A 23,784-nucleotide genomic window follows, 5' to 3' on the forward strand; every position below is an offset into this window, starting at 1 on the left:
TCGTCATATGCCTTGAAATATCATCACATTTATGTTGTACGTTATGGTCACTTGGATTTATGCTCTCATGTGAATCCCGAAAGCATGCATGGAATGAGGATTCATATCACTTTACGTTGATCTAAAGTGTGTATGTCATGTCTATCGTCAATGTGTCATGGATGGTAGAGACTGAGAGGGCAGCCGTCCTTTAGGATGGTGGGGTTAGTTTTGATTGTAAAGAAGTGACGAGTTGCCCTAAACGTCTATAATCGCGAAGGAGAAGTCCGATTTCAGATAATTGAATATCTCCTAGTTCGCCTGCGATCGAAGTGATCCAAGTCAGTCCTCATAGCCTGATTCCTCCCGGGGCAAAGGAAATGGGCCCACTTACAAGTCATGAATCTGTCAATTGGAGGTTCTATCGTCTCATCCAGGGTTGGAGGCAGTGCCGAAGTCGGATTCGGAGACAGAGGTATTGACGAGATACTTCCTCTAGGCGAATTGGATCTCGTTGGATCAGATCCTCCTCCGAGAAGAGACGATCGTCTCGCGTGAGTGTGAGAAGTGGAAGCGGAAGCGGAACGAGAACCTGTGAGATTCGCAAAGATCGATGGCTACAAGGCGATACATGAGTCAGTCCTGCCCGTATACTGTATTTTATGACCTAGACTAACCTTTGGTGCGGAAGCGGGAGCGGGCACTGTACTCGTCAGACTCTCCGTCATAGATGGCGAAGTGACCATCGCTTCTCCTCCAGATACACCTGCCGCTGGACTAGAATTACCCAATCTGCCCAAGACACCTATTGACGCCAATCGGTTGCTCAGACTGACCCTCTCTTGCTTTGGCGTATCGTCTTTATCCTTCCCAGGACCACCCGTACCGATTATCTTGCTCTGTCCTTTGGGTTCGTCTCCATCTGGTGCGGCTGGGTCCTCTTCCTCGGTATCTTCTTCATCTGAAGACGTAGGGTAGTCGTTCTCGCCTCTCTCTTTGATTGAAGCAGGTCTCGAAGCAACCTCTACCAGCTCTTGATTGCCTCCCCAGACATGCTCTGCCGAAGCTCTTGAGTTCGCCCTAGATCTATTTCTCGCAGCAGCGGCTGCTGCGATACTGGCTACACTGGCGGTGACGCTGGCTAGCGAGAATGTCGAACCTTGTCGTGGACGCATACCTGGTCGTGTACTCTCGCTTGCCCCACTCGTCATAGTTGAAGAATCCTCATCAGCCGAGACGGCGTTGGTCCCGATCAAACCTCGAAGTGCGGTCCAAGACGAGTCCATCACTCCGCTGATGACTTTGTTCGCTGATCCGGCCGCCAATTCTCCAACTTGGAATACTCTGCCTCGCAATCTGGAAGACGCAGTGGCAATGCTAGCTGCATCCGCATTGCTCTCATCCATATAATCCAGTCCGATTGGCGAGAGATCCGCAATACTCATGACCTTGTCCGAGTCTCCTCCAAGACCCAGCTCAGCCAAGTCCACATGCTCGAGGAACTCTACCACTGCAGTCAGGTTGACGATCGCGTAACTCGCCTCGCCCGTCAGGCAAATCGCAGATCGATAACGACGAAGATACATGAGCTGAGAGGCGAGCTGAGGGGGATTCGACTTTACCACAGCATAGATGATGATAGGCAAGATGAGATCGGCACCGGAGGTGGATTGTTTCGGTACCTTTGGAGAGTTTGGACGCGGTAAGGAGCTTGGTAGAGCTTTGGAGCCGTGAGATGAAGCAGAGTGATCCCGACTCAGTGGCTCAGTCAAGCCCATTACGGACTCAGACATCGCTTCTTTGATCTGAATCGTATCAGTGGATTCGCCTAACATTAAGTCGGAGACCGGTGGACTGTTGCTACGGATAGGTTGAAGGATCGAAGGGGTGGTCTCGCTGGCCATCGCTGTCAGTGGGTCTGAGGTGTTCGAAAGAGCGCTGGAAGAATCGCTGCTGATCCTCGAGGGTTCTCGCTCTAACGGAACAACCTTCGTTGAAGGGGATGATTTCAGGGACAAGGACTCAGGCGTAGGGATGGCAGGTGGATGGAGCACGGTTGGATCGGAAGAAGGTGTAGGGATGGGTGTAGCGCCTGGAGGGGGCGGAGGCTTGTAAGGCTCGCCTTCTGGTCGAAGTTCCACGTTTGGGATCTGAGCAAGACCGTCTGTAGCACTGTCAGCCATATAATGACTAGATGTATTGCAAGTTATTCTTACCTGCCACGACCTTATGGGCCTTGATCAAGGCATCTGCCTTGTCTTTGGGTGTGACGCACGAGGCGTTGGCCAATTTTTGCAATTCTTCGACAACGTCAACGGTACAAAGCTTACTGGATCGAGGGAAACAACCTACCATTGCCAATACGGTCCACAATATCGGCCAACCCTTTTGCTATCGTCCCCGCCGGCTCTTCATCCTCCGGATGGGTGATGAGCCCAAGATGGTCTAGGGACAAGTCGAGCATATTGAGAGCAGCAATGCGAGACGCAAGAGCTTCATCATGCTTCGCATCGTCCGATTCGAGCGGCGAGAAGAGTCTGAACAATTGCGATTAGTTGCTCGAGCTGGTGTATCGCGTAAGAGTGATACTCACCTGTTGTACAAAAGGCGACAGACCAATGCCTCCACACGTTCTGTTCCCTCACTAGCCTCCTTCTCGATAAGCTCTTCCTTGTCGAGCTCGATTTTCTTTCTCCTCTCCTTATCGCCATCTGCGTCGCCATCCTGAGACTGATAATGCGCAGCTCTGCCCCAAGGGATATTCCCACTGCTTTTTCTTTTCAATCCTTCCTGTCCATCTGATCTATAGCATGCCACTAGATCGTCATATATCCCTTCCATGAAGTCTTGCAGTCGCTCTCCAGTCCCCGTCGGATCGTCAAAGTCGAGTCGCGCAACATTGTCGAGGTCCGAAGCAAGATGGCTCCGACCCTTCAGAACCTCGTCTCCAGCGGTCAGTGATGAAGAAGCGACATTAGGAATGACTAATTTTGTCACTTTCTCAACCACCTTGTCCGGCAATCGAGACAGTGCGTCCCGAACATGTGTACGTATCGCCTTAGTGAGCGTCTTATGGGTTTCGTTATATCGGATCGGTCTAGAGACGGTATATGCGGTGACCTGGAATCCTTCACCAGACAGGACAGACGGAGTATCGGATAAAATGGAAGCATTGTCTGGGGGGTCAATAGCGAGCAGGGACGGCTTCGGACTAGATGGGGTAGGGGAGGACGGTCGACTTCGTGGGGGAGTCGGAGTCATATCGGGACTGAGCGTACAGTCTGCTTGCATCGATGGAGATGTGGGAGTTGCAGAAGGTGCTGTAGTTGAAGAAGACGCCAATGTGGGACTGGGAGCGTTTGATCCACCAAATAACGATGCAAATGGATTCATTCTACCCAACTTGCTCTGGGGTGTTTTATCTTTCTCCTTCGTCTCAGACGGGGAGTGCACAGGTGCCGTTTTGGCTGGCGGAGGAAAGGGTAGGGTTGCCGTCTCAGACGACAATGAAAATGAGGGGAAGGTAGATGAGTCATTTGGTGACTGCGTCTGCGTCGGTCGCAGGGAGGACAGACCGATTTGCCTCGTAGCTGAATCCCGAAGAGCAGTGTGTAGAGGCGAGTCCGACGGGATAGTAGACTCAATGGTAATCGTGGTCCTTTGTCGTATCATCAGCGTTTCAAATTTCGAGACACGGGCAGGGACAACATACCCTTTGAAAGTGCCTATGAGTCCAGAAAGTGTGACCAGCACACTTGTGCTTCCTGCATGCTCATCTTTGCCGTCGAGACTTCGCGTGCCGTTTCCAGGTAGTTTGGAGGTGAATGAGGAAGAGGCTAAAGGTACCGGTGGGGAAAGGAAAGCGATGTGATCTCGTAGCGTTTGAGGGGTCATAGGCAAAGAGGAAGAGGGTGTGGTCGGAAGGAGTAGTATTGCCTTCATTCCGTGTTAGCTCGTTATTCCTTTCCCGACGATAGCTTGAACCTACCTTCCCACCCATAAGAATCCGGAGTAGATCACCCCAATCTCCACCTTCACCGGCCTTTGCCCTGCCCAACTGACCTTTATCAAATATCGCATCGATCATCGACATGCCCATACTCCCATTCCCTAGTCCAATCCTTTGCCCTGCGGCTTTGAGACTTTGCAATTGTAATCTGCTCGTTAGAGAGCTTGACCCAGAAGTGGAAGCTGTCACTGTGGTAGGTATAGCCGAATCCAATGCTTGTGCTGGTGGATCCGAGTGTGAGGGGGGCAGAGCGAAGGTAGTCGAGGTGGAAGTGGACGTGGTCGGCGCAGCCGAGACACCAGTCGGCGTAGCCGGTGAGTTCGGTGTCATGATGGATGGTGCGAGAGTCGGCGAAGAAGGACCTCCGTTGGCACTGAATACACTACCGGTACTTCCAATCGAGCCGATTCCACCGCCATGACGCTGTCTGGGTTTATATGGAAGATTGGCGATGGTGTCCATGGATATGGGCTGAGTGGAGACTGAGCTGGTAGATCGATGCCCTAGAGAGGGGACAGATGGGGTAGAGTCGCTGGAGGGAGTGTCGCTGGAGGAGGTAGGCAGATTGAGAGAAGATGTGGATGCGCCAAGGAGTGGATGGGCGAGTGTATCGCTCGCTGGAGGAGGCTTGGATGAGCGCGAGGCTCGACCAAGGGAGAGGGAGGAGAAGAGACTCTGCTTGTGGGGTGGGTCCATACTGCTTGATGGGGTGTGAGTATCAGTATATCAGTTCTCTGACGGGTGGTCTTGGGTGACAACTCGATGATAGATTTCCGCTTGTCAACGACGACCTGCGTATCAGCTTTCACTCCGTGTCCGGATTACAGCATTACACGTGGTCGTCATTGGGACTTGCTTTATCAGAATTAGGCACCTGAACACCTCTTACCTCCGCGCGCCTTAAACGGACTGTAAGCGCTCGTCCGTTTCGGCCCGGTACCGACCGTATGCCGGTAAGTGGCGGAGAACAGCAGGTGGATATCTATCTCGTTGCAACTATTTCAAGCCGAAGGTATATGCGATGTCTCTTTGTGTAATCCTCACCCAGTCTATCATATTCTGATCCGAAAAGACCGTTACGATGCCTCGATTCCTGGTATACGCTCCTGATCATCCCGATATCTTAGACAAGCGGATGGCTGTTCGACCCGAGCATCTCGAACGGGCAGCGAAAGACACAGATATCGTTCGTGAGTCGTGACACCTCTTGGTCGTTGGTGGACCGAGTACACCACATACAAACCAGCGTATTGGCTGACATACAGCCGGGCGTAGTGTATAGCGGTCCCCTCCTTCCTCGACCAGGTACGAAAGCTCGAGAGGCCAAGCTGGCCGAAGGCCAGATGAACATCGCGGGCAGCTTCATGGTCTACAAGATGGATACCCTCGATCAAGTGTGGGACAGACTCAAGGAAGACGTCTATTGGCGAGCGGACATTTGGGATAAGGAGAAGATCATCGTCGACGAGTTGATCGGATAGGTGAGTAAAAGGAGTAGTCGCCGCTGTCAATGTGGGGTCGTGCTGGGGCTGATCGTCATGTAAAGACAGATTAGACTATCATTCCTGCATGTCTATGCAGTGCAACTACTGCATCCATACTCTATTTGCACGCTGACGTTCTCTTGTATCGCGTTGTCTCTTCTGATTCATTCCATCTTTTGACTTTTGACCATACATCATCGCACTACCACTCCCCAATCCCACCAGCCTGTTCCATAGCCTCGCCAAACATACCCAGCGCATCATCACCTTCCTCTCTTCTTTCCTGTGCACCCGTCCCTGCCCCCATACCCATACCCAACCCCAATCCCAGTCCTAGATCAGCGCTTCCTAGCGCACCATCGAACAACCTCTCGTTGAAATGTACATGTCCTGAAGGGGTTTGTTGACCATCTTTCAGCCATTCTCTCAATCGCGCATCGTCTTCGCCCTCTCCACTACCCATAGAAACACCTTGGTCCTGGTTTCCGTCATTATTGCTGATCTCTCTAGTGTACTCGTTCGCGATAAGATCCCCGGGTCGACGAAGATCGCTTTCGGAGTTGGATCCCATTCCGTCCGCGTCTCTGGAAGTCTCCAGAAGAGGTGGCAGACGATATTCCATCCCCATACCCATTCCCATTTCCATCTCCATCCCCATCCCCATCCCCATCCCCATCCCCATATCTCCCTCGGTTCCAACATCATGAACACCGCCACCAACACCATTGTCAAATCCATATGGTTGGGCGTAGTAATCTTCCTGAATACCTTGATTCGCTACGTAGTCTTGTTGAGGAGGAATGGCCGGGATACTTTGTGGGAAATCCCAATACTCCATTCCTTGATCTTGGTTTTGAGCTGGCCAGTCATACCCATTCCCACTATCGGCGATACCTGCGCCACTCATCATACCATGAATCGGAGGGAGTCGATATATTTCGTTCTCGTGACCGCGTACAGGCATAATGCCACTCTGAACACCATTATTACCAGCACCGAGGGAATAGATGTCTTGATCCGCGGCGTAGTCTGCATTGGAACCAGTGTGGACAGGTGGAAGTGGTTGTCCGTCAATGCCGTATCCCAGAGGAAGGCAACTCTGGTCCATGGCATATTGCATTCCGGGATGAGTGCGACCGCCGCCTTGATGATGAGGATAATGCGACTGTTGGGCAGCGGCCATACGAGAGTATGCTGCGTTGTACAGAGACATGCTGAGTAGGTTTGAACCGAGTAAGTTCTGGCGCATCTGCTTGGCTCGTGCTTGAGCTCTTTGGGCCCGAATAGCGCCTTTGGATAGTTCTCCAGTATCACCACGTCTTCTGCTCCTACAGAGACGAGTTCGAAGATCAGCACGATGTGTTCGACTCTCCTGGAGAGCAGTTTCATCAAGCCTTGCTTGAAAATGGCCTGACTCACCTTCGACTGCCACCCCTAGAGCTTTCCGCCTCACTCTCACTTGCATCGCTCTTGACCAGTTGATCCTTCACCTCTTGCTCCAGCTCGCCCCCCGCTTTGCCCTTGATCAAAGCTTCTGCCACCGCATCGACTTTCTCATCTTCAGCAGGATCCTTTCGAACTCGACGTCGGATGATGTTGGTACGGCGGAAGGCCGGCTGATATCGATATCCAGGATACTTGCGTTGATGCTCTTCCTTTTCGATTCGCGCTTGTTCTTCGAATCGTGCACGAACTTCGGGAGGTGCTTCTTTCCACATTTTGGCGGCCTGGACGGAGGCAAACAAGTACGGAGTACCAGCCATGTGATATCATGCGGGACAGATAAGAATACAGATTGATCAATTTATCAGCAAAGGAAGCTCTCTCTTGAAGGCCAAGTGGCACGCCCATCACAATTTCGCCATTACGAGGCAGAAACAGTAATACGATCGGTGTAACATACTCACCACCACTGAGATGTTCTGATGTTTCTGCTCCACACTAGGAGGAATCAGGTTCGAGTCCGTGATATACTTCCTGAACAGGATGAACTTGTTTCGAGCTCTCTTGATATGTCCTTCGGGTTGCTACATGTCGTTCAGGAACGATCATTCCGTCAGCTCTAATCTAATCTACTATGACTCGGCGTCAAAGTCCTTGATCGTCTCTGATTGACTCATTCGACCATCTCGGCCACAGGCATGAATTAAGACACGGTTCCTCAGGGTACCCTCATACTTTCTTGACCTTTCTTCCCTCCAGGTATCTGACAATTTACAAGCATGGAAGAGAAGACAATCAGCTACTCACCTTCCTTGCGTGTGACTTCTTCTTCGGGCCTGGCACCCCTTCACAGGGTTCATACCCGCTCTCAGAACTTGCCGCACTCATCCCATTCCCCGGCGTCCCAATCCCTGATCCAAGATCAGTCATCGACACTTCGTATGTCCAAGGCGAACCTGCCGCTGCTGGGGACTCAGAAGTCGAAGACGGGGGGAGACTGTCGTTCCCTGCTCCTTGTCCTTGCCCATGGTCTGGGAAAGAAGTCTGAAGTTGCCACGGTGTTCTGGCGTCGATCCCTCTTCCTCGACTCTGACTTTGAATTTCAGTCTTGGTTTGACCGACATGAGTATGCGGGAGGTCGTCAATGAAAGAAGGCAAGTCTGGCCAAGGCGAGTCCTCGTCGGGACGAAAGCGAGGTCTTGCAGTGGTAGGATCGAATTCTTGATCTTGGGTTGGAGACTGAGTGGCAAAAGACTCATCTCGGAGAGTAGGATCGAGATGAGCTTGAGCATGAGCATGATCTTGATCTTGAATTTGGACGTGGACGTCGTTTTGGATGTCATTGTGCTCTGTGACAATCTTGTTCTGTAACCCGAAAGTAGGTTCTACACCAGCTTGAATCTGAGCGCGAGTCTCAGTGGTCAATCCGTTGTCCACTTCGTGGTTAGTATCGTCGGAATGAATCAGGATATCATCGTTCCTTGGCCTGACATTCTCGATCAACGTCGGGACAGCAAGTTTCTCTGAGCTTGTCACCATCCCCTGAGTGGCGGGAAAAGAAGACGGATTCGACACTCCCTCCTTCTCTTCTTGCACATTCTGTATCTGTATTGCAAATGGCGGAGAACCAGAAGGTGTTCCCCTACTCTTGGCAGGAAAATCTATGTCCGTTCGCGCCACACCGGCCAGTACGATACTGTGGTGAGACGTGTTGGAAACAGCGTCGGGGGGGTGAGTGGAAGCAGATCGTTTGATAGGCAGTACTATGAGGGTCCGCGAGTGAGTTGAGGATCTGATGGTCAGTCGAGGCTCGATGAGGATTGGCATTCGGATCGTGAAACTGGATCCCATTACCGTATTATGAAGAGGGAATTAATCTGCTCACCACGATCAGGACTCGTTGTCGACGTTGGACTTGTATCGTTCGTCCCTACGACAGGTGACGAAGTATCGCTTCCGCTATTGAACCAAGACATGACTCTCGTCACTTACTCCTTGCAAGGATGAGTAAGGAGTGACCGTCTTTCCGTACGATGGAACAGATATTTCGATGGCGAGGACACGGTGCAGCTCGCAGGATCAAGTCTAGTCGATTCGGACGGCAAAGGAAAGGATCAAATGGGTCTGGTCGGTCTAAGATGGGCGACTACTGTATTTCCCACTACAGTACAATGGTATGTCTGGAAGTCTTTTCCAGGTAGGCTCTTACTGCAAGCAAAGTGATAAGATCAAAGGACTTTCACCGCCTGAAAGGTTGATTACGACTGGCACACAAACGAAAAGTATGAAGAAAAGAAAGACGAGAAAAATAGACTGGTCAAGAGGAGACAAGACATCGACCCATTGGCTCCTTTTCACTTGTATCCTTGCGCCTACGTCCAACGTCCAAACACAAAGGATACCCAACAGGTCCCTGGGAGAATGCAGACGATCTCTGAATAGACATAAGAGAGAAAGGATGTCATGTCTATAATCGACATGATCGTACTCGAGTAAGGGTGGGGGAGGGGTGAGTCGAAGACCAAGGAGAAAGATATCAAAGGAACTGAATCGTCAACGCTGCTATTCTGATGGTAGGACAGAGATAGGATTTTTTAGGTCCCTCATATCAAGGAGACTTCGAGGGGTTGGTCCTTTGTCTTCTTTCTCCTGGTCATTGTCTTGCATTCGGCCGATCCGAGCAATGAGCCCAGGAGCAAGATGGATCGGATCATTTCGACTTGTGGGCCGAACGAGCTCGAAGTCAGATCAACAAGGCGAGTAAAGGGGTGGTCAGAAATAGCGATCACCCAGCAGGAAATGGAGGACTGGAGCGCGAATTTCTGTTTCGTAGTGGGTCTGCAGGTAGGATCGCGACGAGCGAGATAGGATGTTCCACACGCCCGACAATACGAGTGGACTAATTGAACACATAAGTGAGCAGGTCCTGATCAGTATCATTCAGTAGTATCAAACGAAGATCAAGCAAAGGCTGCCCGTCTGAGTCTCATTGGCGTATATTACCTGAATTTGTCTCCTCGACGTCAGTTGCACTCCTTGCCACCTGTGCTCCACTCGTTGATCAGTGTCATGATGTTAATGTTCTTTTTGCATCCCATTTCCCGTTTTTGCTCAGTTTGACTATTTATCCACCTGTCCATTCCTGGTTTTGCAACATGCATCTACTTCTCCTCCTCAACCTCGGATTGAGTCTCGTGACCCTTCACCTCCTCGTCCATAGCAGCCTTGGGCACGTTTGTCCTCTGTAAGTAACACACGTACGTGAGCCGATATCCAGATCTCTGGCCCATAGCACACATCTGAAAAAGGATGGTCGGAACTCACCTCGGCACGCAAAATACTAGCTTTGATATCTGCTGAACTAGGTTCTCCCGGTTCTCCGGTGCTCTGATTAGACTCCTCATGTCTGTCCTCTGCCTCCTTGGGAGGCTCGTCCCATCCAGCTCCACCGACATCATGTGCGGCAGGTGCAGATGCGCCGGAATCGGAACCAGAACCGCCCCCTGCCTGGTGTTGCTGTCTGGCAACTTCGTTGGCGTTCTTTCCGCCGCCTTTCGCTTCGGGTCTCTGGCTCTGGTCAAAGTACTCATCGGGCTTGATGGCGCCGAGATCCTTCTTGACGGTCATCTCCTGAGGTGTGTGGATGGCTTGTTTGTGCATATCTTGTGGGTCCTCGGATTTCTGGGTGACAAGTGATAGCGTCAGCAAGGACGGACGAGGCAGGCGACGGACAAAAGGAGCAAGAAGCTTGAAGAGCCCGCGCCGGCGATGACGAGAGAATGGATAATGAGACGCAAATCGAGAGAACCACACCCAGACTCACGATATCTCTCTCAAGACTCTCCTTGGACTGAATGGCATCCACTCCGACCTTGGCGGTAGGAGCGGACTCGTTGATCTCTGCTCTGTGAGCGGCGTGACTAGAGCTGTGAAGGGCGTCGTGGGTCGACTTGTTGGAAGGGAAGAGAAGGAAGGCACCCTGTTTCAAGGTAAAGTGAAAAGAAGATGTCAGCCTGTTTCAACCGTTGCGATCGATGAACGACCCCGTGGAAATCGTCACCACGACTTGGACAACGACGGCGTCAAGGCGTTGAACACAGCAATACGGGAGTTTGTAGGGTGGACCATAAAGAAGAGAAGACCTGACGTGACAGATACTCACCAAACCGCCGAACCCAACAGCTGAAGCCATGATCCAAGTAGCATCGCTGGTCTTTTTCTTTCCTTCATCCGAAGTAGATGACGCAGCTCGTCTCGCGACCGCTTGGACTGGTCGAAGAGCAGATCGCTGAGAAGCGAGTCGGGAAGAAAATCGAGTGGCTGTTCTGAATGACATTGTGCATGAGTAATTTGTGTGATAGTGGTTGCAGGTTGAAGAGTTACAGTGTATGGAGAAAAGACAGTACAAGAGGTCAAAGGTAAAAAGGATGGGAAGTGATCCAATGACGCTGTCTACGATGGTGAGTACGGTATGTAAGTTACTGGTACAGTGAGGTGATCGGTTATAACGGCACTCCGATCCATCCAATGAGCCTGATAACGACACTTTCACCATGGAGATGACGTCGTGCTCAGCTTTTCATGGGAATCGCGACGAGTAATCAGATTCACTCCATCCTCTTACATAGCAAGCCGCATGCGGTGACTACAAGAACCGGGAGATGCACCGACCATTCATCTCAATGCATCTCAGATCCTACGTACACACCTTTCGCGTCACAACTATACACCTCCTCGTTCCATGTCTCGATGGATCAGATCGCTCCCTCCCTACTTCTAGGTCCACCAGTCAAGTGCGCGGTGACACCTGCATTCCTCGCTCTCTCCCATGCCTCCTCTTCCTCCTCATTGTCTACTACGAAACCTCGTTCTTCGTCCCGCCGAGATGTTATTGGCCCTGGACCTTGACCGGTGAGATGTGCCGTGACGCCCTCCGTCCGTGCGCGTTCCCATGCTTCGTCCTCTGCCCTGTTGGGCGCTGGACCGCTCGTACCCCATGATCCACCTTGAGAAGGGGGAGGACCAGGAGGCGGAGCATACTCGGCTTGAGCCCATTCTACGTCCGGCTGATAGTCTGACTTTTCGAAGCCTGACGCGGGAGGAGGTGGTCCGTTGGCTGGAGGTCCGGGATAAGGTGGGACCATCCATGATTGCTGTTGATCGTTGGCAAGCGGAGGGGGGTAGTATCCCGGCTGCATCTGAAAGGCTTGATTGTGTGTCTGAGGAGGCACCCGTTGACGGACAGAAGCAGGATCGATGAGTTGTCGGTAGTATGCAAGCAATATGGATGCGAAGAGGACCTGTAGAAGTATACCGGTCAACCCGCTGGTCACTGCCTCCGCCTTGGGGTCACGTTGTCACTTACCGAGATAATACCTGTAAGGATGAGCCATGCAAATACAGACCAAGTTCCTCTTCTCCAGGCACTATTGCAAGCTGCACATTCAGCACGTTAGCACCTGGGTGATGACGTCTGTAGACGACGGGGTTTGCTCACCAGACTCAGCCTGACTTTGTGTCAATGAATCAAAAGTTCCATCCATCTCATCGGTTACGCAATAGGCGATGAGGTCGGACTAAAGGTGTGCAAGGGGTACTTGGTTAGCGCTATAGCTCGCTAGGTCACAATGTCAGGCATAACATACCTTGAGCGCGTAATGTACGATGATGCCGATGACCTGACATCCGATGTTAAGCAGGATACCTGCTGGAGCGAAGAAGAATAAGAGACGAGCAAGGGATAGGCTTTGCTGTTACCGATGTCAACGAAATTTCCCGTTCACTCCGCCAGCGGTGTGAACATACCAAAGTAGCCACTACTACAGCATAAAACTCGATGACCGCTACAGCGAAATAGAAGATAGCGGAAATTATATCGTATATTCTCTCCTTGGGGATTTCTGAAGATGGAAAGGCAGCCAGTGTCAGTTCAACCCAAAGTGGAACTCATGTCCAGCTGCCTCAGACAAAGGACGTGTGGAGGTGGACGTATATGGGAGGTAGGAGATGAAGAGATAGACGACCTACCATTTCTGGACGAGAAGTCACGGACGGACTCAACGCCCAAAGCTAAGCCATAGATGAACCCAATGATTGAAGTGACGATCACAACGGGTCTAAGAGTATAGGGATAAACCTTTGCAACAACGGCAGTATAACGCGGTGGAGGGCCTGTTGTGGTCGATGAGCCAGGCGGGTCAGATGATGTATATATCGCATTATCGATATGAGGGTACCGGTCCATTTTCAATCATGTTCGAGCCAAATGGTGGTGACGAGGAGCGAAAAGGCGGATCGGATACCGATCGACAGGGGACAATCGAAGCGAGCGAAAACATCACGGCGCGGGGGCAAGAGACCAAGGCGTCATAGTATGGTTGCGAGGGTTAGTGTCGTTGAAAGGAGGGAATGTTTATAACGCGCAGTCGACATGAAGGGAGTTTTCGATGGGACGTGTGTGACGAGTGCGCAATGTCGAGATGCACAATGACAGCATGGTTATATTGTGAGAAAGATGGACTGGGTCAGCTCTCTCCTCACAATGTCATCAACGACGACACGTCCATCTTGCTATACAGCCTATGCATCCCTCTGAGAGCACTCGGAGTGACACCAACAAAGCACAGGGCATCTTCTCCGTGTATCCCACCACTTTTCTCATATTGACAAGGGTGTATTGACTTCGAGCCAAGACACGAAGTCTGTGGATGATGTCGCGAGGAGATGAAAGTTGGACATACCGGTTGGAGGAGGTAATCTCGACGCCATCCTGTTTGTGACTCTGAGAGTGTGCTAGCCGCGTGCGAGATGATGATGTTTTCACAAGTATAGACCACAAGACTGGATATACTTGCTCAGCTAGCTATTGATGGTGATCAAAAGCGAAAGATGTGGAGATATGAACATTTGTTGTTACTGTTTGTGTGACATTTTTGCCGCCCAACCGTGGAATTGCTGAGAAAGTACCCAGCCTGTGGTGGTGACGTGATGTCTCAGTCCCGCCGGGCGGTTTTGGTCTCATCCCGGTCTGTACGGTGGCGGTGCTCGGTGATCAACTGCGATTACCATCTCACACATGTATCTGCCGGTCAAACATCTGCAGTGCGTCTTTCATCGACACGTGTCAGCCGCACCGTCAGGCGAGAGAAGCAGATGGTCGGCTTGTTGCTGGTCTGATGCATGTCGACAGGTTGCCTTATCGCACTGATGGATGAAAGTTCCGGAGTGGCAACCGCGGATAGTACCCATCACCATCCGCAGCCTGTAGTATATATCCCGGGACCATATATGCCGCTGCTTCTGGAATGAGGCGTTTGCTTGGGCTTTGCCAGCGCAGCGACACGCTGGTGCTGCGCTATGAACAACAAACTCTTTCGGTGAGACTGGTGCGAGAGTAGCCAATGTCAAACCGACTCTGTTCCAAAGCGAAATGACGGGCCTCGACGACCCGCGCACTCCCTCATGCATGAGATGAAACTGAATCGTCAGTCCTTCGCAACATGACCTTGCAACATGACCTTGCAACATGATCTGAGGCGCTGTTCATGCATGGCAACCAGACAGTTAGCTAGGAGGAGATCGTGCCCTTCCGTCACGTGATTCTCGGACCAGCTCCGCTCTTCAACCGGAACCTCGCTTGTTGCAATGCGATTTACAACAGCAACCTTGAGCTGGACATCAAACGGGGTTGCACAGGCAACGGAACCCCTTTTCCCACATTAGATTCATACGAATTGCTCTGTCAGCATCTATGGCTCCGGGCTGAGCCGAAAGATGCCTCCTTCAATGTCTCGCGCGAAGCTACTTCGCCAGTTATACCCTTACAAACCGCCCTCGACATCTGTGGATCACCTCGTCATAGGAGGAGGGGTGATTGGACTGAGTGTCGCTGCAGGACTGGTCAATACTACAGGGAAGGACAAGATCACTTTCTTAGTAGAACGAAGAGGACAGGTGAGGTGTTTCGTGCAGTGATCAGGAAGGTCTCGTTGTATCGAGGGGAGACCGAGCAGGTTGGGCTGATGTGTAGACATCAGTCAGGACAAGAAACGACGTGAGCTGCCAATGGCACCCAATACTCCTTGTGCAATCGATGGCTGACGATGAGCTGCTCAGAGCGAGAAACTCGGAAGTGATCCATTCTGGGATCTAGTGAGTGAATCCCGCTTCGTCGACGATCTGTCCGGGCTCATGAATAATCCAGCTACCCTTTAGATTCCTTGAAGTCAAAGCTATGTATTCAAGGTCGAGATATGCTGTATGATCGTTGTGAGCGTCTCAAAATAGGGTACAAAAGAACGGGCAAGGTGAACACCTCTCCCATTGGCTACTCTCTAGGTGTCTTTAGATCGCTAATTTTGCTCGATTAATCATGAACCTGTAGCTCGTGGTGGCCACTTCTGAATCACAAGTCCCTTATCTACAGAATTTACAAACACATTCGACTCATCCTTCCTTCCTCGCGAGACCTAACGATACCTCCTCTTCCATCATCTCCACGAGCCTGATATCCGGAGCAGAAGCACGAGATCTCGAGCCAGACCTGTCGTCGGATGTCTGCGCGGCACTTCATATACCTTCAACTGGAATAATCGATTCGCAAGGTCTAGTAAACTCACTAGCTCTCGAAATCGAAGATCCAGATTACGATCCCCATCCTACGACCCGTGACACACGGGGAGAAGGTGTGATAGTCATGGGTACCAGAATCGTGCGAATTGATAGAGAAGAGGACGGGAAAGGATGGGTGGTACAAATGGAGACCGGCTGGGAAGGGCTGGAAAAAGGAGGAGAGAAGGGTGAGGTCGAAAGTGTCAGAGTGGAAGTCGTCGTCAATGCCGCGGGTCTGGGAGCAGTGTCACTCTTGGAAGGAGTAGTACCCAAAGAAGATATGATAGAGCTGTATCCTGTGAAAGGCAAGTCTTCTTTCTGTCGCCTGGATCACGGATTGATACTGATTCGTTAAATAAACCGTAGGGAATTACATGTCGTACAAAGGTCCAGGGGTTGGCAAGGTGTCGAGATTGATATATCCCTGTCCGAGCGCGAACGTTGACCATCTCGGCACACATCTGGTACGTCTTCGGTACAGAGAACGACTTCAAATTGCATTCGGTATTAATCATTATCCGTTTGGCCTCGCAACAGACACTTGACCTTGAAGGTCACATCAAATTCGGCCCTGACGTTCAGACGATCGGCACACACGAGGACGCGACCTGTGATCCTAATTTCTGGCAATCTCACCTAGCTCCGTCCTCGTCCCCTGATATAATAGCATCTTTTGCTAGATCCGTACAAGATTATCTCCCTGCGATAAACCCTTCACTTCTCACACCGGATTACGCCGGTATACGACCCAATATCGCTCCTCCTGAAGCTGGGTTCTCCGATTTCTTGATCCGTCATCATGAGGACCGGAGAGGATTCGTAGAACTCCTCGGGTTCAACAGCCCTGGTCTGACCAGTAGCCTGGCAGTAGGGGAGATGGTGGCGAGGATGATTGGAAGGGACGTTTGGCGGATAGGAAGAGGTATAAGGGGGAAAGTTCAAGATCTCGCAGAGGGCTGGGAAGCATGACCAAGCTTCACAGGTTTGTGCACACCTATCCCGTTGTACACAGATTGCTTGTCGTCCTGCCCCATTCTATCAGACATTCAATCATTATGCATAGCGACGTCATGCAAGTAGACGACCAGTGATTACCTCAACTTCTTTGGCTGGATGTGCCACCTGTCATTCAGGGACCATCACATTGCGGGGTGAGACACGCTCTCATTTCACGAGCAGAAATGTGGTCCATTCAATTCGGATCCTCAGTTCAATTCATTCTTGTGCCATCTCTTCATCTCCCCCTTCGTTCTTGTCAACTCACGATCCACATCCTCTCGGCTGCAGTTTTCCCCTTCCTGAACTGTATACAACCCCGCTCAGAACCTCAAAGTAGCTCGACATTGGGTCCTTACGCGTTCCGACGTCTCGCGGCATTATCACATCGATTGCCTTTTCGCAAAGGACAGGTGCGAGAAGGGAACACGGGAGGATACAGAAGGAGAGGGCATCAGGAGGGCGGTCGCTGTGCTGCAAGGACAACACCCTCTACACGGCTTCGCCTCCGCCGAACGCAAGCATCACATCGGCTACAGTCGCTCGCAAGTCAACCCTCTTCGGGCGGTCAGTCCTACTTACTTTCCTGGTACCGCTTCATTACCCTCCTCGGACACACTGTCACTCGCCTGTATAGCTGTGAGTGACATGTTCGAGTAACTCTACGATGACAAATACAAACAATTCTCTCCCGCTATCGCCTTGTATCATCAGCCTTTGTTCTTCTACCGTTTCCTCCTAGCCGAGTGCCGTTGAAGGCCCGTCTCCTTACCTTGTCCCTTTCCCTGCTATCCCATGCGGCTCAGCCTTGTTCTCCAAGGTGATCTGTCCTCACAAAGGAATCTATGTGCACCGAGGTCTACCTTTGTCCTCGTCCTTACCTCGTGACGTTGTACATGAGCTTCTGCACACGACGCTTACTGATCATTCTATTTGCTCTTCTGCTCTTCTTCTGCAACAGTTGTATTTCTCGTTCACCTCTAAGTCCACGCCGCCTGCCTGTATATCTGTAGCGAATAGCTCGACACTACAACTACGGGCGATCCGAGCGCTCTCCTGGGTACTGCGGTAAGATGGAGTACCATGACTCTCAGAATGCAGGTGTCAGTGGGCAACCGTCCGGCGGTATGAGCTGGTCGAATGGAACACCGATGTTGCGAATGGAGGATGCTGTTGTGGAAACAGTGTAAGCTTCTCTTCCTCCCAGGCTAGACCGGCGTAATGCTTATCATCCCTTTTCTAGCGTCACCCATACCACTCGCACGACAACCTCCTTCGCCCCCATCACACTTCCACGGGTATCACCTCCAGAATCCCTTGATGTGCCCAAACACCTGTCCTCCGAAACCTACCCGTTGGCCGATCAACCAGCTCCAGCCGACATGCGATTCTTCACCCTCATGCTGGGCGGACGACGAGTCGTTGTTCACGATGACAGCTATGGTCAAACAGGTGGCGATGCACCGATACAAACCTCCGGACCGGGATGGACGAGAACCCTCCTTTCTTCTACTGCGGCTGTGCCAGGGGGTGTCCCCGTAGCGGACGAAAGGGTAGGCTTTCTACAAGCTCTGAATAGATCGAAAGGGAAGGAAGTGAGGAAACGGCCACATGATTTCAGTCGACCAGCCAGCCGAGTCGATGGAGCAAAGCCTAGGGTGGAAGCTCCAACACCGCCCATCTCATCAACAGACGCCTTAGCAAGGCAGACAAGTCCTCCAAGGAAGAAGATCCGAGGATTGGATGACTTGTCGATATCGCATGGCGGCAATACATCACTTCTCTCTCCACTGCCCTCTCCCGAGCACGAAGCAGGTCCCTCGACAGCTACTAGCAGTACGACGTCATCGCCACCCACACTTGGCTCTGGCCTCGAAGTAGCCGCTCTCTTCTCGCTACCCTCTCTCGCATCGCAGTATGACGCTTTACCCGACAGGCTACAACAACACCTCCTTATGCACCTTCTTCGACGTTCACGTATACCGACGATACAACGCATCCACACCTTCACCGGAGGCGCCTTGAAGCGAGACTTCATTGGGATGCTTCCACACGAATTAGCTGTCTTGATACTTAAGAAATCAGATCGGGCTAGTCTGGCCGTCGCGTCTCGAGTTTGCAAGCGGTGGAAGAGTATGATCGACACTGAACGAGCAGTATGGCAGCAAAGATTGGTAGATGACAATCTTTGGAGTGGACATGGAGTAGAGGAGGAAGAGGAGAAATTGATTGCGGATCGATATGAAGCACTGGATTGGCAGGCCCAGATCGAAGGACGCGATTATAATAGAGTGGACACACCGAGCGACGACGAGCGTATGCTCTCGGCCACTGTCCCCCGGTTCCTGTTAGAAGCGGATCGACCTACTCCACTCAAGCATGTGTATCGACGTCGATATCAGAATCAAAAGTCGTGGCTGCATGTCCGACCAGAACACAATTCTTTTCCAGGACATGGAACCAACGTGGTGACATGTCTTCAATTCGACGATGACAAGATTATATCAGCATCTGACGATCACTCTATCAATATTTACAACACATCTGACGGACAATTGCGAAAGCGACTCGACGGACACGAAGGTGGTGTTTGGACGTTAGAATACAAAGGGGACACTTTAGTCAGCGGCAGTACGGACCGCACCATCCGAATTTGGGATCTCGAAACTTTGAAGGAGACACATGTGTTTCATGGACATTCGAGCACGGTCAGATGCCTTCAGATCGTGGAGCCAGTATGGGATGAAGCCTCCGGAGAATTCCAACCGCCATATCCTATGATCGTCACGGGCTCACGCGATGCGTCACTCAGAGTATGGAAATTGCCTAGGAAGGGCGAACCCGCCTTCAGGAAGGTGGTGAGTCATTCGAGTCGCTCATATAAACATGACCAGCTTACACTTGTCGACTATAGGACCCTACCGGTCAGGAAGTTGAAAATGTACCTCCAGATGAGAATCCCTACCATCTCCATATTCTCGAGGGGCACACACAAGCCGTACGAGCTCTCGCAGCTCATGGTAGGATCTGTATCTCAGGATCCTATGACATGAGCGTCCGAGTATGGGACATGGTCAAGGGAAGCTGCATTCACACCTTGCATGGTCATGAAGCGAAAGGTACGTGCCTATCGAGCATTTAGAGATTATGCATTCTGACTCATTTCCACGCTTGCAGTCTACAGCATCGTCTATGATAGATACCGGAAGCGGTGCGCATCCGGCTCGATGGACAATACTGTCAAAGTCTGGGACGTTGTCACTGGCGAATGCCTGCATACCCTTACAGGCCATACCTCTCTCGTTGGTTTATTGGGATTATCTCCAAACTACCTTGTCTCGGCCGCTGCGGACGCTTCTCTTCGAGTATGGGATCCTGACTCCTGTCAGCTCAAAAACGTCCTCGCCTCGCACGGTGGAGCGATCACCTGTTTCCAGCATGACGAGACCAAAGTCGTCTCTGGCTCCGACGGGACACTCAAGCTGTGGGATATCAGAACGGGTCAATACATTCGAGATCTCGTCGTTGGCATCAGCTCGGTCTGGCAACTGGCTTTCAACGGGAACCTTTTAGTAGCTGCTTCGAATCGTGGCGGGGCGACAGTGTTTGATGTTTTCAACTTCGGCTCGACTGCCCATCCTTCGGGTGTGGATGACGACCGATTGGACACCTTGCGACCACCGGCATGGGACAGGGGCAACCGACCAGAACCTCGGACGTTTCAGTTTTCGGGGGGCTGGGAGAGCGAAGCCAGTGGATATTCCCCTTCTGCGTATTCACCGACACCGATGTACAACGCCAATCTCCCAAGACCGCTAGCGTTCATAGATCAGGGTGTAGGGGCTCTTAGCACGACGCCTACCTCTTCCGCCTCGAAAGGTCAAACAGCCGGTAGGAGGTCGACACGACTGGCTCGAAGATCGACAGCGGCAGTCCAAGGCGATGTCACGAACGGTACAAGTCCAGCACTTGGTCGAGAGACTGCGGCCGACCGATCGTCGGCATCCGCCGCTTACAGCGAGAGAAGAGCAAAAGCTGAAGCTCTGAAGCCGTCGAGAAGGTATAGGGTCGGTGGGGCCGTCGAAAGCCCCACACCTCCTGGGGCGGGAGCGAGTTCATCGAGACACAGGCTACAAAGCGTTGCAGGCCGAAGCTCTGCGCCGGATCTCGACGAAGGAGACGACACGTTCGGTTCCAGATTGGCAGAAGCTAGGAATGACGATGAGTCGGAAGAAGACGCGGTGATGGAGGGTCTGGAGATACCATGAAAGGGGAGACGAGTAGAGGGCGATGATTGGAGGTGTTGAGGGTGGACAGCCGTTGACGATGCGTGACACATTGTTTTGTTTCTGCCTGTTGCATAGCTACGTTGATCAAGAAGGGTTTTTCAGTCATCTGTGTTTTTGTTTCTTGTTTTTGGCGTGTGCCTGTGTCTGGTGTGTGACACTAATCAAATATGAACCTCATGTCTTTTGGGACTCGGTGCCTGAGGATGGGGGACTCGTTGACCCCGCATCCAGGAACGCGGAGTAGCTGGCGGCGTAATCTCCTGCCATTGTTCACCCCACACACAGTGGATCCAAGTCGAGTCACCTGCTCGACCTCTTTTCCTTTAAACGATCGAGACACCAATGGATCAATCCCCAAGCCTGTCCCGATCGATCGAGGTGACGATGCCAAGGATTCCGGGATGCTGTACAGGTCGAGTAGTACGGGACAAAGAAATGTGCACGGAAGCATGTCCAAGTGAAGCGGCACTCACTCGTACGGAACCGGCACGGTCAGAATGAGAGACCTGTGATCTCGACTCGACGGGGTACACGTACGGTGGATCAACTCCAACTTTTCTTGTTGCCCATCAACAATGATCAGTCATCTGATCTCTACACCCAAAATCACGTTATATCACCACCACTATCACCACCGTACCACTTAACGCTTGCATCTCTCCCTCGTCCCGGGACTTGTCTCTGCGCGGTCGATTGTATGGGTTTGGCCGTGGAGCAGCTCGACGCGTTTCTTTCTCTCAATCATCCATAAAGTTACTGCGAGATGGCGTCGTCGCGTCCGCCGTGCGTTCTCGATCTCCTCTGCCTAGAGGGCTTACTTGGTGGGGATTACATGCTCGACATCGACCAACTCTATCTGGAAGTGGTGGGTCCAGCAGATATATATATATATATATACATATCCAAATGCAGAGATCTCAATCGCAAGATTCTCTTCTCTTTTACCTGTTCATCTGTATAACAACATTATCATTGCACTTTCATTCAGACATCCACATCGCTCAATCGAAACAGCATCACAATGAGACTTTCGGCCCTAGCCTCTCTTGTGCTCCTTCCGGCCTCAGTCTTCGGCCAGAGCAGTAGCGCCAGCGCCAGTGCCAGTGCTGGTGCCGGCGGTAATGAGACAGCTGCTACCAACCCGCAAGCCTACTTGCAAGCTGTACTGGCTGCTTTGACGTGAGTTCCTCCAATGAGCTTGCTTGCTCTGTACGGCCCATCCTTTCGTTTGCTTTGAAAGGGTGTCTTCGGCTTCCGATTCTGGAAGCCCGAGTATAATCGTACCCGATTGCTTGGCTTCTCGTCATTGCCATTTGCAAAGCTTGGAAACGACTGCGAGACAGCGGGGCTGACAGCACTGTGCAATCTGTGTCCAGCCAAGCCAACCTTACCTCACTCGTCGGCGTCGCTACAGGCATTGCCAACACGACCGAGGGTCTTGCCCTCCTCACCTCTCTCAGCGTCGGAAACAAGACCGTCTTCGCCCCTTCCAATACGGCATTCGCCAACGTGTCCGAGGACGTCTCCTCCAACACGACGCTCCTGACCCAGATCCTCTCGTACCACATCCTCAACAACACCTATCTCCCTGCTGGAGTGGCTACCGCTCCGAACCACACCATCGCTCGATCTCTACTCCGCGGAGGAGGATATTCCCTTCCGGGAAACTTCTCCGCTCCGTTGGTCCTGGGCAAGAACTCTACCAACGGGACCAGTTTCGAGATCAACCAAGCTTCCGACAACGTGTCGACCACCGGTCCTGTCGGTGCCGCGAACCTGCAGGTCTACATCATTGACGAGGTCCTCACTCTCCCACCTACCATCGGTCAAGTGGCAACCACGCTGTTCCCCTCTTTGGCAGGGGTCATCGGCCAAACAGGTCTTTTGGATCCCCTGTCCGCTTCGCAAGGAGTGACCATCTTCGCACCCAACGACGCCGCTATCTTAGGCGTCACACAGGCCTTGGGTCAGCTCAATTCGACTCAGATCTCGACCATCTTGGCAAACCACGTCATCAACGGTACCGTCGCGTATTCAAACCAGTTGGCAAGCGCGAACTACACCTCGGCAGCGGGTCAACCGTTCACATTCACAAGTAACTCCACGGGCACTTTCGTCTCGAGCGGCGGAAGTATCGCGAGAGTCGTTCAGAGCGATGTCATCGTCAGCAATGGTGTGATCCATGTGAGTGGATGTTTAGAGATATGTCGCGTGCGAGGTCGACCGTTTCTAACCCCTATGGTCTTCGGCGTAGATCATCGATGGTGTCTTGGTCAACCCGGGCGCCAACCCTGAAGCGGCTGCTTCTGCCTATTCCTCGGCCACAGCCGCTGCGGTAAGTGGGCAAGAACACCAGCCCTTCCTTCCTTCCTTCCTTCCTTCCTTAGAGGGCTCTTGAAGGATTGCCATTTTATCTCGACCACGGCATTCTCATCCTCTTCTCCCTAGGAATCAAAATCATTGATGAATCGGACTTGATTTCCACAGGCAACCTCCGTTGAAGCCACCACCCCCGTCACCGCCACATCCACCGCCGCGCCCTCGGGTACTGGCGGTCCCGCCACCACTTCCGGGGCAGCCTCCTCTGCCGGTCAAGTCGTATCGAGCAAGGGTCTCGTTGGCGGTCTCGTCGGTTTCGTCAGTATCTTGGGTACTGCTATCATGGGCGGCGGTCTTCTCCTCCTGTAAGATCCAAGTCGGTCTCGGTCTTGAAAGAGACACGCGCCGGATGGGTTTCAGTGGTAGCCGCAGTCGAGAGAGGATTTGGTGAAAAATCTGGTCGTTACAATGAGTTACCTATGCGAGATCCATGGGTGTTTGGGCGTGCGCTAGTGTGCTTGAGAAGAGTATAATGAAAATGTATGCAAACAACTGCTTTTCGGTACCGTGTCCACATGAGTTTACAAAATACCGTCGATGAGAACATTTTCACGCAAGACATATTGCACCACTCTCACACATGTGGAAATGTGCG

General features: G+C 51.9%; 8 protein-coding genes across 8 annotated transcripts; 4 read left to right on the top strand and 4 right to left on the bottom strand.

Moving 5' to 3' along the window:
• Positions 1-190: 190 nt before the first annotated feature.
• Positions 191-4,684, bottom strand: IAR55_004434 (uncharacterized protein; the record flags this gene model as incomplete). Its single annotated transcript, XM_066947533.1, has 8 exons — positions 191-300; positions 374-596; positions 657-2,143; positions 2,196-2,279; positions 2,332-2,516; positions 2,573-3,637; positions 3,692-3,915; positions 3,968-4,684. The coding sequence occupies 8 exons, from the start codon at positions 4,682-4,684 to the stop codon at positions 191-193; spliced, it is 4,095 nt and encodes a 1,364-aa protein (XP_066801947.1).
• A 385-nt stretch (positions 4,685-5,069) lies between these two features.
• IAR55_004435 (uncharacterized protein) lies at positions 5,070-5,469 on the top strand (the record flags this gene model as incomplete). Its single annotated transcript, XM_066947534.1, has 2 exons — positions 5,070-5,178; positions 5,264-5,469. 2 exons carry the CDS (start codon positions 5,070-5,072, stop codon positions 5,467-5,469), a joined length of 315 nt encoding a protein of 104 aa, XP_066801948.1.
• A 205-nt stretch (positions 5,470-5,674) lies between these two features.
• On the bottom strand, positions 5,675-8,742 carry IAR55_004436 (uncharacterized protein; the record flags this gene model as incomplete). Its single annotated transcript, XM_066947535.1, has 4 exons — positions 5,675-6,800; positions 6,892-7,199; positions 7,380-7,499; positions 7,723-8,742. The coding sequence occupies 4 exons, from the start codon at positions 8,740-8,742 to the stop codon at positions 5,675-5,677; spliced, it is 2,574 nt and encodes an 857-aa protein (XP_066801949.1).
• Positions 8,743-10,076: 1,334 nt separating this feature from the next.
• IAR55_004437 (uncharacterized protein) lies at positions 10,077-11,251 on the bottom strand (the record flags this gene model as incomplete). The annotated part of the gene is made up of 4 exons (XM_066947536.1): positions 10,077-10,157; positions 10,240-10,596; positions 10,739-10,894; positions 11,078-11,251. The coding sequence occupies 4 exons, from the start codon at positions 11,249-11,251 to the stop codon at positions 10,077-10,079; spliced, it is 768 nt and encodes a 255-aa protein (XP_066801950.1).
• A 418-nt stretch (positions 11,252-11,669) lies between these two features.
• IAR55_004438 (uncharacterized protein) lies at positions 11,670-13,683 on the bottom strand (the record flags this gene model as incomplete). The annotated part of the gene is made up of 7 exons (XM_066947537.1): positions 11,670-12,215; positions 12,281-12,351; positions 12,413-12,491; positions 12,561-12,665; positions 12,721-12,815; positions 12,943-13,086; positions 13,656-13,683. The coding sequence occupies 7 exons, from the start codon at positions 13,681-13,683 to the stop codon at positions 11,670-11,672; spliced, it is 1,068 nt and encodes a 355-aa protein (XP_066801951.1).
• A 1,005-nt stretch (positions 13,684-14,688) lies between these two features.
• On the top strand, positions 14,689-16,494 carry IAR55_004439 (uncharacterized protein; the record flags this gene model as incomplete). The annotated part of the gene is made up of 7 exons (XM_066947538.1): positions 14,689-14,868; positions 14,952-14,968; positions 15,031-15,066; positions 15,119-15,221; positions 15,299-15,830; positions 15,892-15,989; positions 16,063-16,494. The coding sequence occupies 7 exons, from the start codon at positions 14,689-14,691 to the stop codon at positions 16,492-16,494; spliced, it is 1,398 nt and encodes a 465-aa protein (XP_066801952.1).
• A 1,100-nt stretch (positions 16,495-17,594) lies between these two features.
• Positions 17,595-20,789, top strand: IAR55_004440 (uncharacterized protein; the record flags this gene model as incomplete). The annotated part of the gene is made up of 4 exons (XM_066947539.1): positions 17,595-17,707; positions 17,765-19,379; positions 19,436-19,640; positions 19,699-20,789. The coding sequence occupies 4 exons, from the start codon at positions 17,595-17,597 to the stop codon at positions 20,787-20,789; spliced, it is 3,024 nt and encodes a 1,007-aa protein (XP_066801953.1).
• Positions 20,790-21,831: 1,042 nt separating this feature from the next.
• Positions 21,832-23,498, top strand: IAR55_004441 (uncharacterized protein; the record flags this gene model as incomplete). The annotated part of the gene is made up of 4 exons (XM_066947540.1): positions 21,832-21,989; positions 22,187-22,994; positions 23,065-23,145; positions 23,298-23,498. 4 exons carry the CDS (start codon positions 21,832-21,834, stop codon positions 23,496-23,498), a joined length of 1,248 nt encoding a protein of 415 aa, XP_066801954.1.
• Positions 23,499-23,784: the final 286 nt, after the last annotated feature.

This window comes from Kwoniella newhampshirensis, chromosome 8 (genome assembly GCF_039105145.1).
Source record: "Kwoniella newhampshirensis strain CBS 13917 chromosome 8, whole genome shotgun sequence".
Lineage (NCBI taxonomy): Eukaryota > Fungi > Basidiomycota > Tremellomycetes > Tremellales > Cryptococcaceae > Kwoniella > Kwoniella newhampshirensis.